General features: G+C 42.4%; 1 protein-coding gene across 1 annotated transcript in view; it reads left to right on the top strand.

The window, feature by feature from the left end:
- LOC104537031 (serine incorporator 5-like) overlaps window positions 1-14,657 on the top strand; it is a gene marked incomplete at its 3' end in the record, with an annotated part of 15,652 nt that extends 995 nt beyond the window's left edge. The window contains 6 exon segments of the mRNA XM_010179802.1: window positions 5,927-6,105; window positions 6,393-6,475; window positions 9,292-9,385; window positions 10,843-11,054; window positions 11,843-11,938; window positions 14,531-14,657. Of these exon segments, the coding sequence (XP_010178104.1) occupies window positions 5,927-6,105; window positions 6,393-6,475; window positions 9,292-9,385; window positions 10,843-11,054; window positions 11,843-11,938; window positions 14,531-14,657 (791 nt within the window).
- Between the last annotated feature and the right edge of the window lie 1,009 nt (window positions 14,658-15,666).

Below are 15,666 nucleotides of genomic sequence, written 5' to 3'. Positions count from 1 at the left end.
ACAAACTACAAGAAGAGAAGTCTGTTTTTAAGTAGAGGAAACAATGGCTGGATTGCTTAATTCTTAAAAATTAAGTTTCTGGACTAAACTCTGCATTGGACCTGCCTTGAGACTGTGAATGTGCTTGCCCTGGAGGTTCAGAAGGCTTCCCTGACTGCTTGTTGTGTTACCCTCCCAAAGGACAGTGCTGGTGAGTGCACAGTGAAGGCTGTTTCCTCATTTAACCACTCACTGGTTGGGTTGATGCACTGGTAACCTTCTGCGCTTGACTTGGAGTTGTCTGTGCAATGCTTCCCTCTGCAGCAGCCCCAATCTAGAAGCAGATGGTAGCACCCTGTGCCAGCAATAGAGAGGCACCAAGAGTTTTATCGTGAGGCAAGTTTGAGGGTTTCTATGTTCTGCTGCCAAGGACCTTTTTTAATTCCCGTTTCCCCCAGTTTTTTCTTCCCATTCTTTGTATATTCTGTCCTAATTTTCTTTTGTTTAATGGCGCTTCACTTGAGTTATCCTAGTGCCACCTTCTTACCCCCTGCTACCAGAAATTGCTGACATCCCTGCAAGAGTGCCCAGAGCAGACATGGTGCTTGCCTGTGAGCTGCGTCTTAAAAACTGTTCAACATGTGCATGCTGAAACCACTTGCCAGGAATTACTTTGACTTAGTAGATGCTTAGCTTGGCAATAAAGTGAATAACCCAAGGAAGTCAAGTGTATGAGAGACAAATTACGTGCTCATACCCAAATTTCATAAAGTCGTTTTCCATCAGTAGTGTGGTTTTAATGCAGTTTGTATCCCTAACAAAAAATACTCGCTGAAGCCTTCAACAACATGCTTTTCAGTATTGCCAAATTTCTTTTCCAGTTCGTAGTCTTGAAAGCTCAGTGTGGGAAGAAACGGCACAAAGAGTGGCTGTTAGCGTGAAGTGGAAGGATAATCACTCTCTTATTTTAGGGCATTTGATGTCTTTGAATGGGAATCCGACCATCTGAAAGTAGGCTTTCTTTATCTGCTCTCTAATTTAATAATTATGGTTGGAGCTGTTAGAAGTTCAAAGACTCCTGAAACTAATTCAGCCCAGTTGTATTAGAGTGCACCTTGAAAATATTTATTCATACTAACCAGTCTCAGCTCCCCGATGAGGAACTGTGTTTTTAAGGTGCTGAGCACTTACTGATTCCTTTGCTTCTGGCTGGGTCGTGGAGCACTCCTAGCTCCTGAAGCCAGACTGTAAGCAAGCACTTTGGATGATGCTTCTAGGACTTCAACCTCTCTTGAGAGAGAACTTTAATTAATCTTATTTAGAATTTTTAAAATTTTGTATTAAAATAAAAAAATAATGCAGTCCTTTGTGGAGCCCTGATCTTGGCAGAGAACTGCATGTCTGCTTTATCAGTTTAGACTTCATATACTCATGCAGATGTTCCGTGAAAGGAATCTCACCCTTGTCAGTGAGAGGGTATTTTTCAGTTGATTTGCTGTAAATTTTTCAATCTAGTTTTAAAAGTATTTGTTGTAGCATTTGGTCCTTTGGCATTATTTTGAGAGAAAGCAACAGCAGATGTACTTATCTTATGGACATCTTAAGCAAAGACTTAAAAAAAAAGTTTGTATTTGTTTTGCAGTATTTATCTGCAGTATTTATGTTCCTGCGCCCGCAGGATGCCAAAGGAGAGAGACCCAAAGGATTAAATTCTGAAAAATGTGCAAAGAAACTAAGGCAGTTGTGTTTGATCTCTGGGGAAGAAGCAAGAGGCAGAGAAGGGATAGGGAAGGAGTTGGATGGTTTTGACCAGGAAAATACTTTGAATAGTAGTGTGTAGAATAGATATCAGGGGAGCATGGTTGTGTATCAAGGCAAAAGATGGGGTAGAGCATTGGTCAAGACATGAGAGCCTCACTGATGGGGACAGGAAGGCAGAAAAGACCAATGTGCAGTTACATGAAATGGTTTAGAAACTTGATTCTGTTCCAAAATGAAGCAAAGCAGGACCCAACTTGACGAAGTGCTTCTGTCCCTTGATCCATACATTATTTCTTTCCAGTTATTCTGTTTTTTGAAAAACAGGTACAGCTTTACTTATGAATGCTCTATTGAAGCAAAACTTTGCATTTCACAGGCTTTGAAAGGACAATTGAGAGAAGAAAAGGTAGAAAATTATTTTGGTCTGTTGAAATAGTGTTTTGGTTTATTTTTTAATTAAATTTTTAATGTTAAAACTGTTTCAAAACCAGTGATTTCACCCTGAAAATATCCATGTCCTTCTTAAATCATGAAAGGAAAAATAAGGAAGATGCTCTCAGGAAAATAAACACCAGTAAAAACCAGTTAAGCTGTGTCAAAGCATTGCAATTCTAGATGGTTTCATGTTCTGGCAGAGCATGCTTTCAGGCTTGTTTCCCCAGCCAGCTTTGTGTCTTGGCCCTTAACTCCATTATACTATGTTAAAACCCAAATTTGCTACCAAAAATGAGGGGTTTTTCAAATGTAGTGCCCATTCCTTATTTTTGATAAGAATTTAGCCATAGATGCAAGATGGCATGTGTTTTGGTGTAATTGTTTTTTGATTTTCTGTTCCATTTCTCAACTGCTCAAGACAGTCAGTTTTAGCTGTTTTCTTGCTCTTGTCTCCACACCTACACAGATTTCTGTCATGTTTTCATAACACAGTTATTCTGGCACATTCTCCCTCTGTTGGATGAGGACATTGGATGGAAGTGGTCTCCTTTGGGCTCCTCAGGCTCATTTCTACACACTTCTTCCTTCCCTTCCCCCCACTGATGCTATTTCCTGTGCTTTTGTATTTGCATGTTTGGGTGCAGGCAGACCCAAGCTCGGACAGACCCAAGCTCAGACCCCAGGTCTGGGTGCAGTGTTACCACATTGGCTTGCTTCTTGCACTGCCTCTATTTCAGTGCCAGCAGCTGGCAGTGAGGTAAAAGCCAGGGCAGGGTACCCTGGCCCCGTTTCTGTAGATGTTGCCATCGTCTCAAAAGGTTTTGCTGCACTCGGAAGATTACCAGCTTTCCTGTGATAACATCATAGCTTGTGCAGCAGTGGAGGCGCTTGCGTTATCTGAGTGTATACTGTGTTTCTGCAGCAAGAATGCTTTGTGCCCCTACTCAGAGGCCAAAGAATTTAGCATATGTTGCTTTTAAAGGTATAAAAGCAGATATTTCACTGTATCAGACTTGGCAAATAACTAATCGGTGAGTTTTAACAGCTGGCAGAACTACCCAGCAAATGGAAAGTCTGATAAATCACACAGGCTGGGCAGGCTGCTTGGCAGCTGAATATGTTTCAGAGATACAGAATTATTTTTTTTAAAATAGTCTTTTTTAACTTTCAGTGAAGAAGTCACATAAGCCTTGATAAATGGTTCCCAGCAGTAGACCATCTTCTCATGAAAACATGCCTGCCTCATTACATCAGCCCTTTTGTCCCCAGCATTGTGCTCATGTTCAGTATCTGCCAGGGTCCCCAAGAGTTTGGTTTTATTCTTGTTTTATTCCTTTAGGATCATGGGTCTCCAAAAAGGGTGCTCAATCCCGCAGGACTATTCCTGTGGCCATCACTTATTCCTGTGTAGTGTTATGCATACTACATGACATCTGAGCTCTTTGTTTCTTGTGTAGACGCAAACTGAGCTATTGTTCTTGTGAATCTATCCATTTTCTCCCAGCCCGATCTGTAAGGAAATTACTACTAAATGGAGAAAAGAACATACACGGTCAAACATCCTGACAAGAACTCTGTAGAAACCTGTGAAGTTAAAAAAGATGCCAATTCATAGTTACCCAGAGATCTGTTTTTAATTAGCTTGTCAATTAATCAAGTTCTGTGGTATTTTTTTGTTTTGTTCTGTGGGTTTCACAAGCAAAATGCCTCTTGGTACCAAGTACAGATCTTACAAAAGTGTGTCTCCATGGTCAGTACTATTGTCTATATCAAACAAATACCTAATTTTCTCAGAAATATTGTTATTCAGTATTATGCATCTTTTTAATCTCTGCTGACTGATGGTTATTGTAAGCAAAGAACTGGAAAGCATTAATTGGTAGCCCAGTTGTTTTTTCTGACATTGCTGTGTCCTCACAACTTGCTCTGGCATCACTGTGGCAATGATAGGTCACTTAATTACTCCAGTTCATCTGTTTGCTCTTTTTAGATGCTAGTATGTCTGCCCACTTTTACATTTCGTTGCCTTTCAGAACCTGGGAGAGGCATTGCGGATGCTCCAGACAATTTCTCACGAGCTCTCTAAAAACCCTTGCATGTGAGTTTGCCACAGCTATTCACTTACTGTCCAGCTTCTTACACAGTGGCTACTCATATCTGAAAGAGCATCTCTGAGTGGCCTCGCTTGAATCTGTGCTTGTTAACACCATGCAGCTGCATGGAGACCAGCTTTTCATCTCCTCAGCTGGTTCTAGCCCAGCTAGGATCAGCTTGGTACCATGGTTAGGTTTCCTGCCCTTAGCACAGCAACTCAGTGTTGCTGGGAGCTGATAAAACACTTGCTCTTTTTGGGAAACTGCTGGGAGGGTTGTTGAGCTCCTGACTGGTTTGTGTTGCTGACACAGGATGGGAAGTTGCATACCCTGTGGAGGGAAGCAGCATTCAGAGCCTGCTGTCTGGAAGCTGGCAGTTTATGTGTTTATCCCTTGTTTCCTGCATCTTGTATGGCTTTCAACTCAGCTGGGAATGCTGCCTGATCACTTGCTCTTGGGTCCTGTTTGTTCTTTCCTTGTCCTGGTTTTGTGCACTGACCTGCTTGCTGAAGGAAGGAGAGACTCCTATCTTTGCTAATTTCTTGGAAATGTTCAAAGATGGTGTTGTCCCCAATCTTTGTATATTTTTTCCTAAGCAAAATCTGAATGCGTGGCTGAATGCTGTCTGAAATCTGAGTCCCATTTCCTTTGCCCAGGTTATTTATTTGTGCATGTTGTGTCCTGGCACACGTTGTCTTCTGTCTCCTCTGGTTACCTGTGCAGGTAGCAGTGATCAGCTCCAGAGGGTTTGATGTGCTACCTGACGGACTGCTCTCACCAGCCTCAGCTGAAGGCCATGAGTGTACAGGGAGGCCTTTCTTTCTTTGAGACAAACAGTGGTTTTCTAATTAAATGTCTGTGTTTCTCCACAGCTGAATGGCTCCCTGGCTGTGACAGGGGCTGTCTGCATAGAGGCACCCCACGGGACTGAGTCCTGGCCACACACAGACCTGCCTTTTTGAGCACCCTGCCTGGTGAAATTGAAGCCAAAATGTGCAGCTGTTTGCTTTACCCTTGTGAGCAAGGCTTGAAAGGCAAATATTTAATGAGTCAAGGGAAAGGTGGAATTTTCCTGTCTTTCTGTTAATTTAAAACAAAATCAGGGCAACTGGCACAGCTCCTTTTTGGAGGCTGTGATGGAGGGGAGGGGGCTTGCTGCCCCTGTGTGTGCTTCACACCCTACCCTTGAGTGTGCTTCAGTTTGTGTGTCCACCAAGGGCAGCACAAGCCAGAGCTTCCTCCCTCCAGCCCCATTCATACCCCTTCAGCTGGTAAAACTGCTATATGGCTCATGATTACTGAAGCAATCAAAGTCTTCTGCTGTAAAGCAGGTGAAGGAGGAAGTGGTCCAGGGGTGAGGAGATAAATAATAAGGGGCAGGAACAGCCTAAGTCAACATTGCTGAAGAAAAGGTAGGTGAACTTGTACCCCAAAGCATCTGGAAGTAGTTGAGAGTTGAGGCTCTGGAAAACTCCAGTCACTTGTGTTTTACATTTCTTTATGTCCCTTGAACCCCTAAATCCAGGCTGAAGGGTATAAGTAGTGAAAGGCATGAAATGAAGCCAGTGAAAAGTCGGTGGTGTGTAGACGTAGACATGCTTAGTTATGAGGAGCCCTGTGTCCTGTCTTAACAGCTTGTAACATGTTGTGCTTTTCAGATTCCCTTCTACACGCAAATGTGCAAGAGTATCCAGGCAGGTGAGATGTGTGAGAAGCTGGTGGGATACTCTGCAGTGTACAAAGTCTGTTTTGGAATGGCCTGTTTCTTCTTTCTGTTCTTCTTGTTCACCATCAAAATTAACAGCAGCAAAAGCTGCCGGGCATACATTCATAACGGGTAAGTATTTGGTTGATTGCTTAATTTCCACTTCTCTTTACAGGTCTGTGCTGCCTCCTTTCCAGTTGGGTGTGATACTAGGCAAAAACAAAACAAAACAAAACAAAAGCTGATTTTACTGCTTTTGTCAGAAGTATTGCAGTCACGTGAAGATCAACTAAAGTGGCCATCAGTCATCAAAAGCTGGTTTTTCTCTTGTTGGCTTTTAAATAGAGATTTCTCATGGTACTTGATTTGAAGGCCCCCAATTCATATTATAACCAGATTATTATTTTTTTTTTGTCTAGATTCTGGCTCATTAAACTCATACTTCTGGCAGGAATGTGCTCAGGAGCCTTCTTCATTCCAGATCAGGACACTTTCCTCAATGGTACATCCCTCTTGTTTTGTTTTGGTGCTTTGTTCTGTACTGTCTTGTGAGTGGTTGTAAATCCTAAATGTCTGATCAATGTGAATATAGCTATATTTCTTCAAGTAAAGCCAGTATAGTCCAGGTGCAAAAGCAATATTTGGAGCTGTTTGGGGGCGAACTCTCTGTGCACAGAGTACGTGGTCTTCATGTGGATATGCCATAAAGAGCATGTGTTTTTCTGACCAAGAGCAGGCAAAATGGGTAGGTAAAAAAACCCCACTGCAATACTGTCTTATATATTCTTTGAGAAGCAGGGAGCTGTAATGGTGCACAAGAAATTGTTCATAACGCAGAGCTGTGTGTTAGTTTGGCCTGTGCACGTAGCTCTGCTGTAGCACAGCAGCCAGGGTCTGTGTTGTGCAGTGGAGAGGAGCCAGCGCTCGAGGGGGCACGGTGACCTGCCAGGAGCTGGTGCTTGCTGCTTGGAAACCTGTGATGCTGCCAAAGAATTTGGGATGCTGTTAGCTTTCAGGCTGGTGCCATAAATGCAGTAAGGTAAAATTAGACTTCTTGGGGCATGTTGCCCTGCTGAGGATGCTGTTCCTGAAGCATTTCCAGTTTTGGAAGACGGCCTGGCACTGCGCAGGCATGCTGGTACTGGCCCAGTGCTTAAATGCCAGTTCTGGGCGGAGGCTTCTCGCAGGCCTCTTGTGGGCTAGGAGCAAAAATCCTGGTGGTACCAAGATGAGTTTGTGCTCTTCAGTTTACCAGGTACTTGTAAGCCTTTGCACTTACAGCTGGAAGGGGGTGGGATCAGTAATGCAAAGGAGCAGTCTGCTCCCTGCTTCTGCTGAAGTTTTGCTTCGTTACCTGTGTTTTGAACACCAGTCTCCTCTAGCCAGGATGTTTAAAAGGGGAAGAGGAAGGAATAACATGGGGGAAGAGAATAGAGTGGGCAGACATACTGTGGGGAAACTAAGGAAAAAGTTTATCTTCAGGTAAACCACTGATAGGTGTAATTCGGCTTCTTGCTCACACTGCCTGTTTGGTCCTCATTCAGTTTGATGCCCCAGAAGTGAAGGGCTCCTTATCCCTATTCCCGTTGTCTGCAAAGTCACAGACGGCTGTATGTGCTTGTCCTTAATATTTAATTACTGTTTGGATTAGGAAGATGTAGCAGTGCAATGCATCGTACTCATGAGCAAGCAACACTGCCTATCATCTTTGCCAGCAACCCTTTTCATGGTGAAAAGTTATTAGGAACTGAAGTGTTTGGGGAAAATGGTAAACAAATTGTTGTGCTGATTAGATTTCTCAGCAACAGTCTAACCTAGTGTGGAGATGCAGTCATAACAAGCTTTCTTCCCCAAATTAGCTCTTGACCTTTCTCTCTAAAGCTGTATTCTGCACGTCCTGCTAAACTGTCTCCTGCTTATTTTTTCTTTGTTTCTTTTTATTTTTTGTGTGTGTGTGTTTTGTTGTTGTTGTTGTTTGGTTTTTGATTTTATTTTTTTTTTAAATAAAAAAGCTTTTGCCATGCTTTCCCAAGCTTAGCCCTTTTTTTAATCATGGAGAAGTATTGCATGCCAGCACTGGGTTTTCTGGGCTGTAGTGTTAAATCCGAACCGGCCATGCTAACCTTATCTATGATGGATCCATAAAACACCCTGCAGTGTCCTGCCTGTGGCAGTGGAAAATCCTGAGAGTCTGGCTATTTCATTATTCACTCAGTTGGTGGTCTGCTTTTTCTTACTCTACCTCTCCCAACTGCACATGAACACCTTGTTCCCTGCCTTTGTTTTTATGTACTTTTTATGTGCTTGCTTCTTCCGTTTTTCGGTTTGTTTGAAGAACAGCATGCTTATCAAGCTCATACAATATGTTTAGCAAAACCAGATGAATAGTGTTTTTGCTTGCTTTCAAATAATGAGTTTATGGTACAGTTAAAAAAAACCAAAATATCTACATGGTCTGCTAAGGTAATGTGTCCTGACTGTTCTGTTCTTCCAGCTCACTTACACAGGCTTTTTTTCAAAAGGAAAACACAATGGTAGGATATGGCTGAACTTTGCTGGTCTTTTCCTTGGTCTTCTTCACTGAAATCAGCTGCACACCTGGAGTCATTTAGAGGCTCCGCACTTCACAGCAGCATAAGATGTATACGCAGCTGAACCTTTAAATAGGTGTCTGTATCCTCAGTGACTTCTGATGTTGCATACCAGATATGTTGCCCAAAGTATCCAGTCAGCCACACAAACACCGTATATGTAGGTCAATGGTTAAGTAGTCAAAAATAACCTGTCTTAAAACTAGACAGTGAATACCAAGTGTTGCCGTCTCTTTGGGAGCGGCTCAGGATGGCATTTGTAAATAGATAAGCTCCACCTTTGTTTTTCTGTGGTAGTACTGGAATCTGGAAGGGAAGAAACTGCCCTTTTTAGTACTGGGTGCCAGTACCTTGCAATTTCAGGGTTTAGATTCCTCTGAAATGCCTTCACACCACTTCCCTCCCGCCAGTCACAAATAAAGGTTTCAATATTTTCTGTCTGAAAAGAGTAACTCATAGTCTCCTCAAATATTCCCTGAATTTGGGAAACTCAGTAAATGTCTTAACAGGCTTATTTTGAAAGTGCTGCAGTTTGTGAGCTGAATTCATCAGGGAGCTGAACTTGGGTTAGCTGAGCTGGCCTTTGAGCTGAAATCTCATCTGCTATATCTGTGGGCTTGAGATACTCCAACTGTGTAACAGCTTCACTGCATAGACAACAGTTTCATTTTATCTCAAAGGAAAGGCATCTGCAGTTTGACCTATTTTCTGCCTCTCTGCCTTGCAGCCTGGCGCTACGTAGGAGCAACAGGAGGTTTCCTTTTCATTGCCATTCAGCTCATCTTGCTTGTTGAGTTCGCACACAAATGGAATAAAAATTGGTATGTGTTGAGCAAGTAGTTATTTGTATAAAATTCTGGTGGACTCCTGAACAGTACATTTCTCATAACAAAGAATTTGAAAGTAGCATGAATGTAATTTCTGAAAAAAGTCAGTTTAATGTCAGTTTTCAGAGCTGTTCATCTTTGCTTCATCTACTTTCTCCTTCACCAGCAAAGATGTTTCCTCCTTCTTGACTTCTACTCTGCTGATTTATTCTTAACCTGAAGTGCTCAGCTTCCAATAAGTAGTAGCGTGTTGGGATGTGAAAATCTCTTACTTCAAGTTGTTTCATATTATATATGAAATTATACCCGCTAAGAAACAGTAGTGCAAGAGAGTAAAACTGGATTTGCAAAATGTAACAGTAAAACTGTGTGCAGTGATGCAAACTGGTAAATACTACTTTTTTTGTCAGTTTAATGCTCATTGGGGTTTTTTTAACGCAGTGAGAACTGCTACTTTCTCTTCTTTGCTTTCATCTAAATATGCAAGATCCCATTACCTACTCACATATACCCCATTTTGGCATTGACTTCATTTCTGGTTTAAGCATATTTGCTATTACTTTCCTAGCCCTTAACCTCTCATCAATTTAAAAATATTTAAATTGTCCTTCCACATATATGCAGGAACTCCTGCCTCCACTTCCACCCTTTGGGTCTCTCATTTCTTCCTCTACAGACTTTTGCAGTCCTCTCTTGTTTTAATTGGCATGCTGACTGCTAAGAAAAGAGTTTTAGCAAACTTTTGGGCTTCGTTAGGTACCTGCTTTCTGGGAGAAAGAGGTGAGATCTCCTTATACTGTGGCTATTTTCACTACTGTTTACTGTAGCTGCTTTTCTATGGATGAAAGATTTCCAGCAGCAGCATTTAACTTTAGCACTCTCTACATTAGATATTATTGTAAAGTAAGTCATGTTTCCACAAAACAACAAGAGTTCATAAAAACCTATGCGCCAAAAAATCCTTTGTCCCAAAACACCTTTTTCAGTTGCCACTCCTAAGAAAACGTGTTCTTTGCAAGAGGTGTTTGGAAGGTGAAGAGAAGAAAACAAGATGGGCCATGCTTTGTAGCTAGGGGAGACTGGTGGGAAAGACGCAGATGGAGAGAAGGCTTTTTGAGCAAAAGGGTGATAAAACTGTCAAGGTAGTGCAAGGGGCAGGATAGAGGCCATGCCAGGCAATATGCCTTTGCTGTCTTTGTGTGAAGAGCACCGCTTGCTCGCTGAACCTGCAGCACACTGAGCTCGTGGTGGGGAAATTCCTGAAGCATGGAGCTGAGATGCACTGACAGGCTGTTCCCACAGATTTAGGAGTCGTGCTGGGCTGTAATTACAGAAGCAGCTGGGTGCGATAATACAGAAGATAAACACTAATGCTAAGAAATGGTTGCCTGTTTCATGGGAAGAACCTTGCAAGACAGAGATAAGGTGCATCTCTCTTTCTCTCTCCCCAGGACTGCAGGTGCAAACCACAAGCAGATGTGGAGTGGTTTGCTTGCCCTGGTCACTCTTATCTTGTACTCCGTTGCTGTGGCTGCCCTGGTCCTCATGGCTCTTTTCTACACGCACTCAGAGGGCTGCATGTACAACAAGGTCCTGATTGGTGTCAACGGTGGCCTGTGTCTCTTTGCGTCACTGGTGGCCATATCGCCCTGTGTCCAGAATCGTGAGTCCACTGACCTCTTCTCTTCTTGGGCTGTGTGCCTGGAGGCGTGAGACATGTTTTGGGCACAAACTCTCACTGCTCTTTCCCCCGTGCCTTTATCTACAATAGGAAGTGCTGTTGCTGGTCATCATCAGCTCAGCTGCTAAACTACAGAGGTGTGAGACATTTTGGGTGTGCCTTCTGACAGTCATACTGTAGAGAAGGCTCATGTGCTGATGGCTGGTAACGTGTTGTGAAGCTTACACAACTCTTGCAGTGGTTGCAGTTGAGGTAATAGCTGTCAAACTCGTTCACCGCTGTTTTACCATTTACTTTTGACTGCATGTGTTTTACCGTCTGTAAAGTTTGGATCTGGAGGAGTTAACACCCGTATTTCACACTTTGGTATGTTTTATGTGTGCCATTGGTATCTTGCACACATTGGACCTGGAAATAGTAGTTTCAGCGACTAACACAAATTTTACAGGCAAATAAAACTATCATGGCAGCTTGTCAGTAGCTTTTGGAAAGCTGGTGCTTTTACTGAGAGCAGAGGAGTGATTCTTTACTTAGGTGGGAATCTTTAATGCCTTTCTAAAACAGCCAGCAGAACTAAGGGACAGAGTTTTTTTGTCTTTACATGCCAGTTGAAGCATATCTAAACTGCCTCAAAGACTTATGAACTCCTTTAAATAAAACATAAAGATACTAATATCTTCTGAAAGATACTAGTGTGCTTGAAAGGGCTTGAATTTATTTTTCAGTTAAAATGTCTGCAAAAATCATGTATTTTCCTCTTTCTTGTAAAGGGCAGCCCCATTCTGGTTTGCTGCAGTCAGGAATTATCAGCTGCTACGTCATGTACCTCACTTTCTCAGCACTATCCAGCAAGCCACCAGAAACTAGTAAGTTACCTAATGCTTTATTTAAGTTCTTTTAGACATGCCATGCATTAAAAGCAAGAATTTAGCAAACCTGAATTAACAAATTCAGGTACAGAGGAGTGCTGGGTTTGGTCTGTTCTGGCCTACACAGAAGAAACTGCAAACATTAAAAATAAATCTGTGCAGCAGAGAGACCATACAATTGGCATTCTCTATGTACCTTAAATGCTTTGGTCTAGGGGAGCTTAACTTACCTTGGCTGAGTTGCATCTGTTGCACCGGAGCAATTCCAGCCTGTTTCCTACAGACAGATTTCCCGGAGTCTTGTAGCCTATTCCTCATCTAGCAAACATGTGTTCTTGTATGATAGGATGAGACTAAACATGTAATTTGTTTGGTCACGTGCTGGGAAGGGAGTTGGAACAAATGGCTCTTGGATACCTCTGAAAGAAGCTGGGTGATCATCCAAAATTTTAGTAGGTGCTGGCCATCAGTGCAGGTACTAAAATCAGTTCTTTTACCCTAGAACTGGTATGCTAGATAGCCATAGTTCTGGACTCCTAATTGAGCAAAAACTTGTGTACCACTCATCTTTTGTTTTGAGAGAAAGTATTCTGAGAAAGGACTTGGAATTATGTTCCAGTTGTTTAAGGTGATGCTGTTCTTCAGCAAAGTTCCTGGACTTACCTTCTGACGATTGGCATTGCGAGCTAGGAGTAAGGAACTCTTTAGTTTTAAGTTCTTCATGCTACTGAAAAACCAGCAAGGCTTTACAAGCCCAACTTGACTGTGTCCATTTCCCAGATAACCATCAGGTTCACATATTTGGACAGGGAGCATTCTTTTCACTTAAAGAAGACTTCTGGTTCAAATTAGTAATGCTGAAAACCCTTCATTTATTATTGCTCAACTTTTAGTGTTGAATAGTTGAAAAAGCAATGACTACAGGAAAATAAGTCTGTTGGCAGGAAGGAGAAGTTTTTGCAGACACCTCCCAAGAAGAAAGGGGAGAGATGAAAGGAAGAATCTCCCTCTGACACACATGTGTAGGCACAGGCACACACACACAAATGTATTCTAGAGCTAAGAAGGGAAAACAGACAGTATTTAGGTGGAAGATTTACTTATGGAGCTTAAGCAGTGTTTTTGAAACAGTATAGAGGTTAATTTAGAGGACATCTGAATTACTCATAAGACTTGAGACTGGAAAAAAAGAACAAAAAAAGAGGAAGAGAGCAATGTATTTAATCATTGGCCTCGTGTTATTGTATGCTTGTGACAGTCAAAGCCTTCAGCAGTTAGGTGTATGCTCTGATGATTCTTGTATGCATTGCTAGTGTGTTTATTGTATTTGTCAGAGTATGCATCAAGCATACTCAGACCTCCTGAATCAGGTGTTCTTCCTTGTCTTCCCAGGCCAGAGAGCTCTCAAGGTTGTCATCTGCTGTCAGAGGTGCTCCTTTCTCCCCTGTCTGTGGGATAAGGTCTCTCATACTGGCCTGTGCAGCTTTCACAGTGGCATGTGCTGGAGAGTGTGTGGTGTGCTGGCACTTACTAAGGTGTCCCATGCCCCATCACTCAGATTTGCTGTAAACTTACCTAATGCTGACTCATTGCTCAAGGAGGAACTTTCAAAGTGGCTGTCTTGCAAATCAGCCACCTTACAAACCAGGTCTGAAAAAAATACAAGCTACAAGTATTTATTTGCAACACCCAAAAAGCAGAGGTGCAAATGTCTTTAGAAGGAATGGACAAACAAAATGTAATGCCTGTTGAACCTGTGCTTATCACAATGTGCCTTAACCTTCTGGTGCCAGACTTGGCTAAAAGGTCTGCCACGCAGCAGACTTCCCTTGCTGCAGGGACATTGCTGATGGACACAAGTGGGGAATCCTGCACATCTCTGGCCAAGGTGCTCCAAAAGGTTTTGTCACGCCTTCCTTTGTTCCCACCTCTGCGCTGTCCCTGCTGTGTCCTGATAAAGCTGTTTGTGCAGCTCTGCAGGCCTGTACAAAGTCCTCCTCCACCAGCTCGGGGACTGAATTTTAGTTTATTTTTAATCTGGGTGTACCCTTTTTCTGCATTTTGCCCTCAGCCCTTAAAAACAGTTGTGCTGTCCCAGTGGGAATGCCATGTAGCTGCTGGAAAAAAAGAGGAGGTGGGAACACAGTTTGCCTTACTCAGCATCGGCTCAAAGAGCTTTTTATCAGAGATAAGGTGCAGCTATGATCCCTTGCTTTGGGCTGGTGCTGCAGGCTACTCCTCTGCCTTGCCTTGACTCCAAGGAGACACCAAAAACTCAGATGCATCCTGGAACATCAAGTACTGAATTTTTCAAGTACAGTCTTTTTCTTTGTCTGCTCTAGTCAAAAAAGAAACTTTAGTACCCTACTAAACTGCATTTTTGTTTTGCTTGAAGCACAGAATTTGCAAGGTCAGATTTACATGATATTTTCTGTATGATCTTTTCAAAAGATGGATAGAAACTGAAATGTACCTACACACTGAAGTAATAAAAGTATTTCACTGAAAACCTTTAGTCTGACAACTACTTTGAAAGACATTGAAATGAGCTTTGCTAACTGTTCTTTTTGTGTGTTTTGTTTTGTGGAGTCCTGGATGAAAACAATCAGAACATCACAATTTGTGTACCTGAATTTAGCCAAGGCCTGCACAGAGATGAAAACCTGGTTACTGGCCTGGGCACTACCATTTTGTTTGGCTGCATTTTATATTCTTGGTAAGTCTGGGCTTCACAGTTGCCTCACTGAAAATGCAATGTCGTGGTCCAACTAACAAAGGTTTATACGTTCTCATGCAGACAAAGTAATGGGGAAAAGTAGAGCAGAACTGAGCTGGAAGGTTCGTATTCTTCTGTTTCAGAATTTTTAGATGTTTTAGCCAAAAATGTTCAACAAGTTAACAAAACTTCTGAAACAGTTATATTTCATTAAATCTAAATAGAGCGATTTACATATGGAGGTGGAGGGGAAAAAATTCTGGCTGTCCATGATCCCAAACAGTTTCAGGGTGCTTTGATTCTGCATTTACTCTTTCTAAAAGGAAAAACTCTATGCAGTTATATCCATCTAAAAAAGCTATCTGAAATTTCTGTAGCCACCTTACAGAGGCTGTGACTGTTCCTTTAAAACAAACAACTGTTTGGGAGGGCTTAGGGCTTCCTGTGAGCAAATAATGAGCACATCAGGATTTGCCAGCAATCTCCTGCTCTAAAAATGCCTGTTGGTGCACATATAGTTGTGATACTCACCTTGTATTATTGCAGCTCACATCAGTAAATTAAGTCATGCTGCAGGATGGGGCCGGAGAAGCTGCAGGTGATTGAAAAGTGACATACCCCTTGTTTTGGCTGTGCAGGCTGCCAGGAGACAGTACTGCCTGTCTGCTGCACAGGTGTTTGAGCAGTTTCTGCTGCTGAATCAGTCCACTTCAAAATTCACATGCTAAAACTCCTTCATAAGTTGGCAGTGAAAACAAGAGACTTTCTGAAGAGGTACCACAGCTACTCTTATGTTACCAAATATGCGTATGTGTTGCATTTAATTCTGATACGGAATATATGGATGTCATATGCCGTGGATCTAGTTCACATTAGAACAGTATTTCCTCAAGAAGCTGTTTCAGGAATGCAGACAGCCTTCATGTAGCCTGCAGGGGAAGTGCACCACTTAGCTGGGAGGTAAGGCCTTCAAGGGGAATGAAGTGTGGACTGGACGAACGGGTAGTGA

The sequence above is a fragment of the Mesitornis unicolor genome, unplaced genomic scaffold, assembly GCF_000695765.1.
Source record: "Mesitornis unicolor isolate BGI_N332 unplaced genomic scaffold, ASM69576v1 scaffold50112, whole genome shotgun sequence".
Lineage (NCBI taxonomy): Eukaryota > Metazoa > Chordata > Aves > Mesitornithiformes > Mesitornithidae > Mesitornis > Mesitornis unicolor.
Note: the sequence above shows the minus strand (reverse complement) of the source record. Positions and strands in the feature narration are given on the sequence as shown.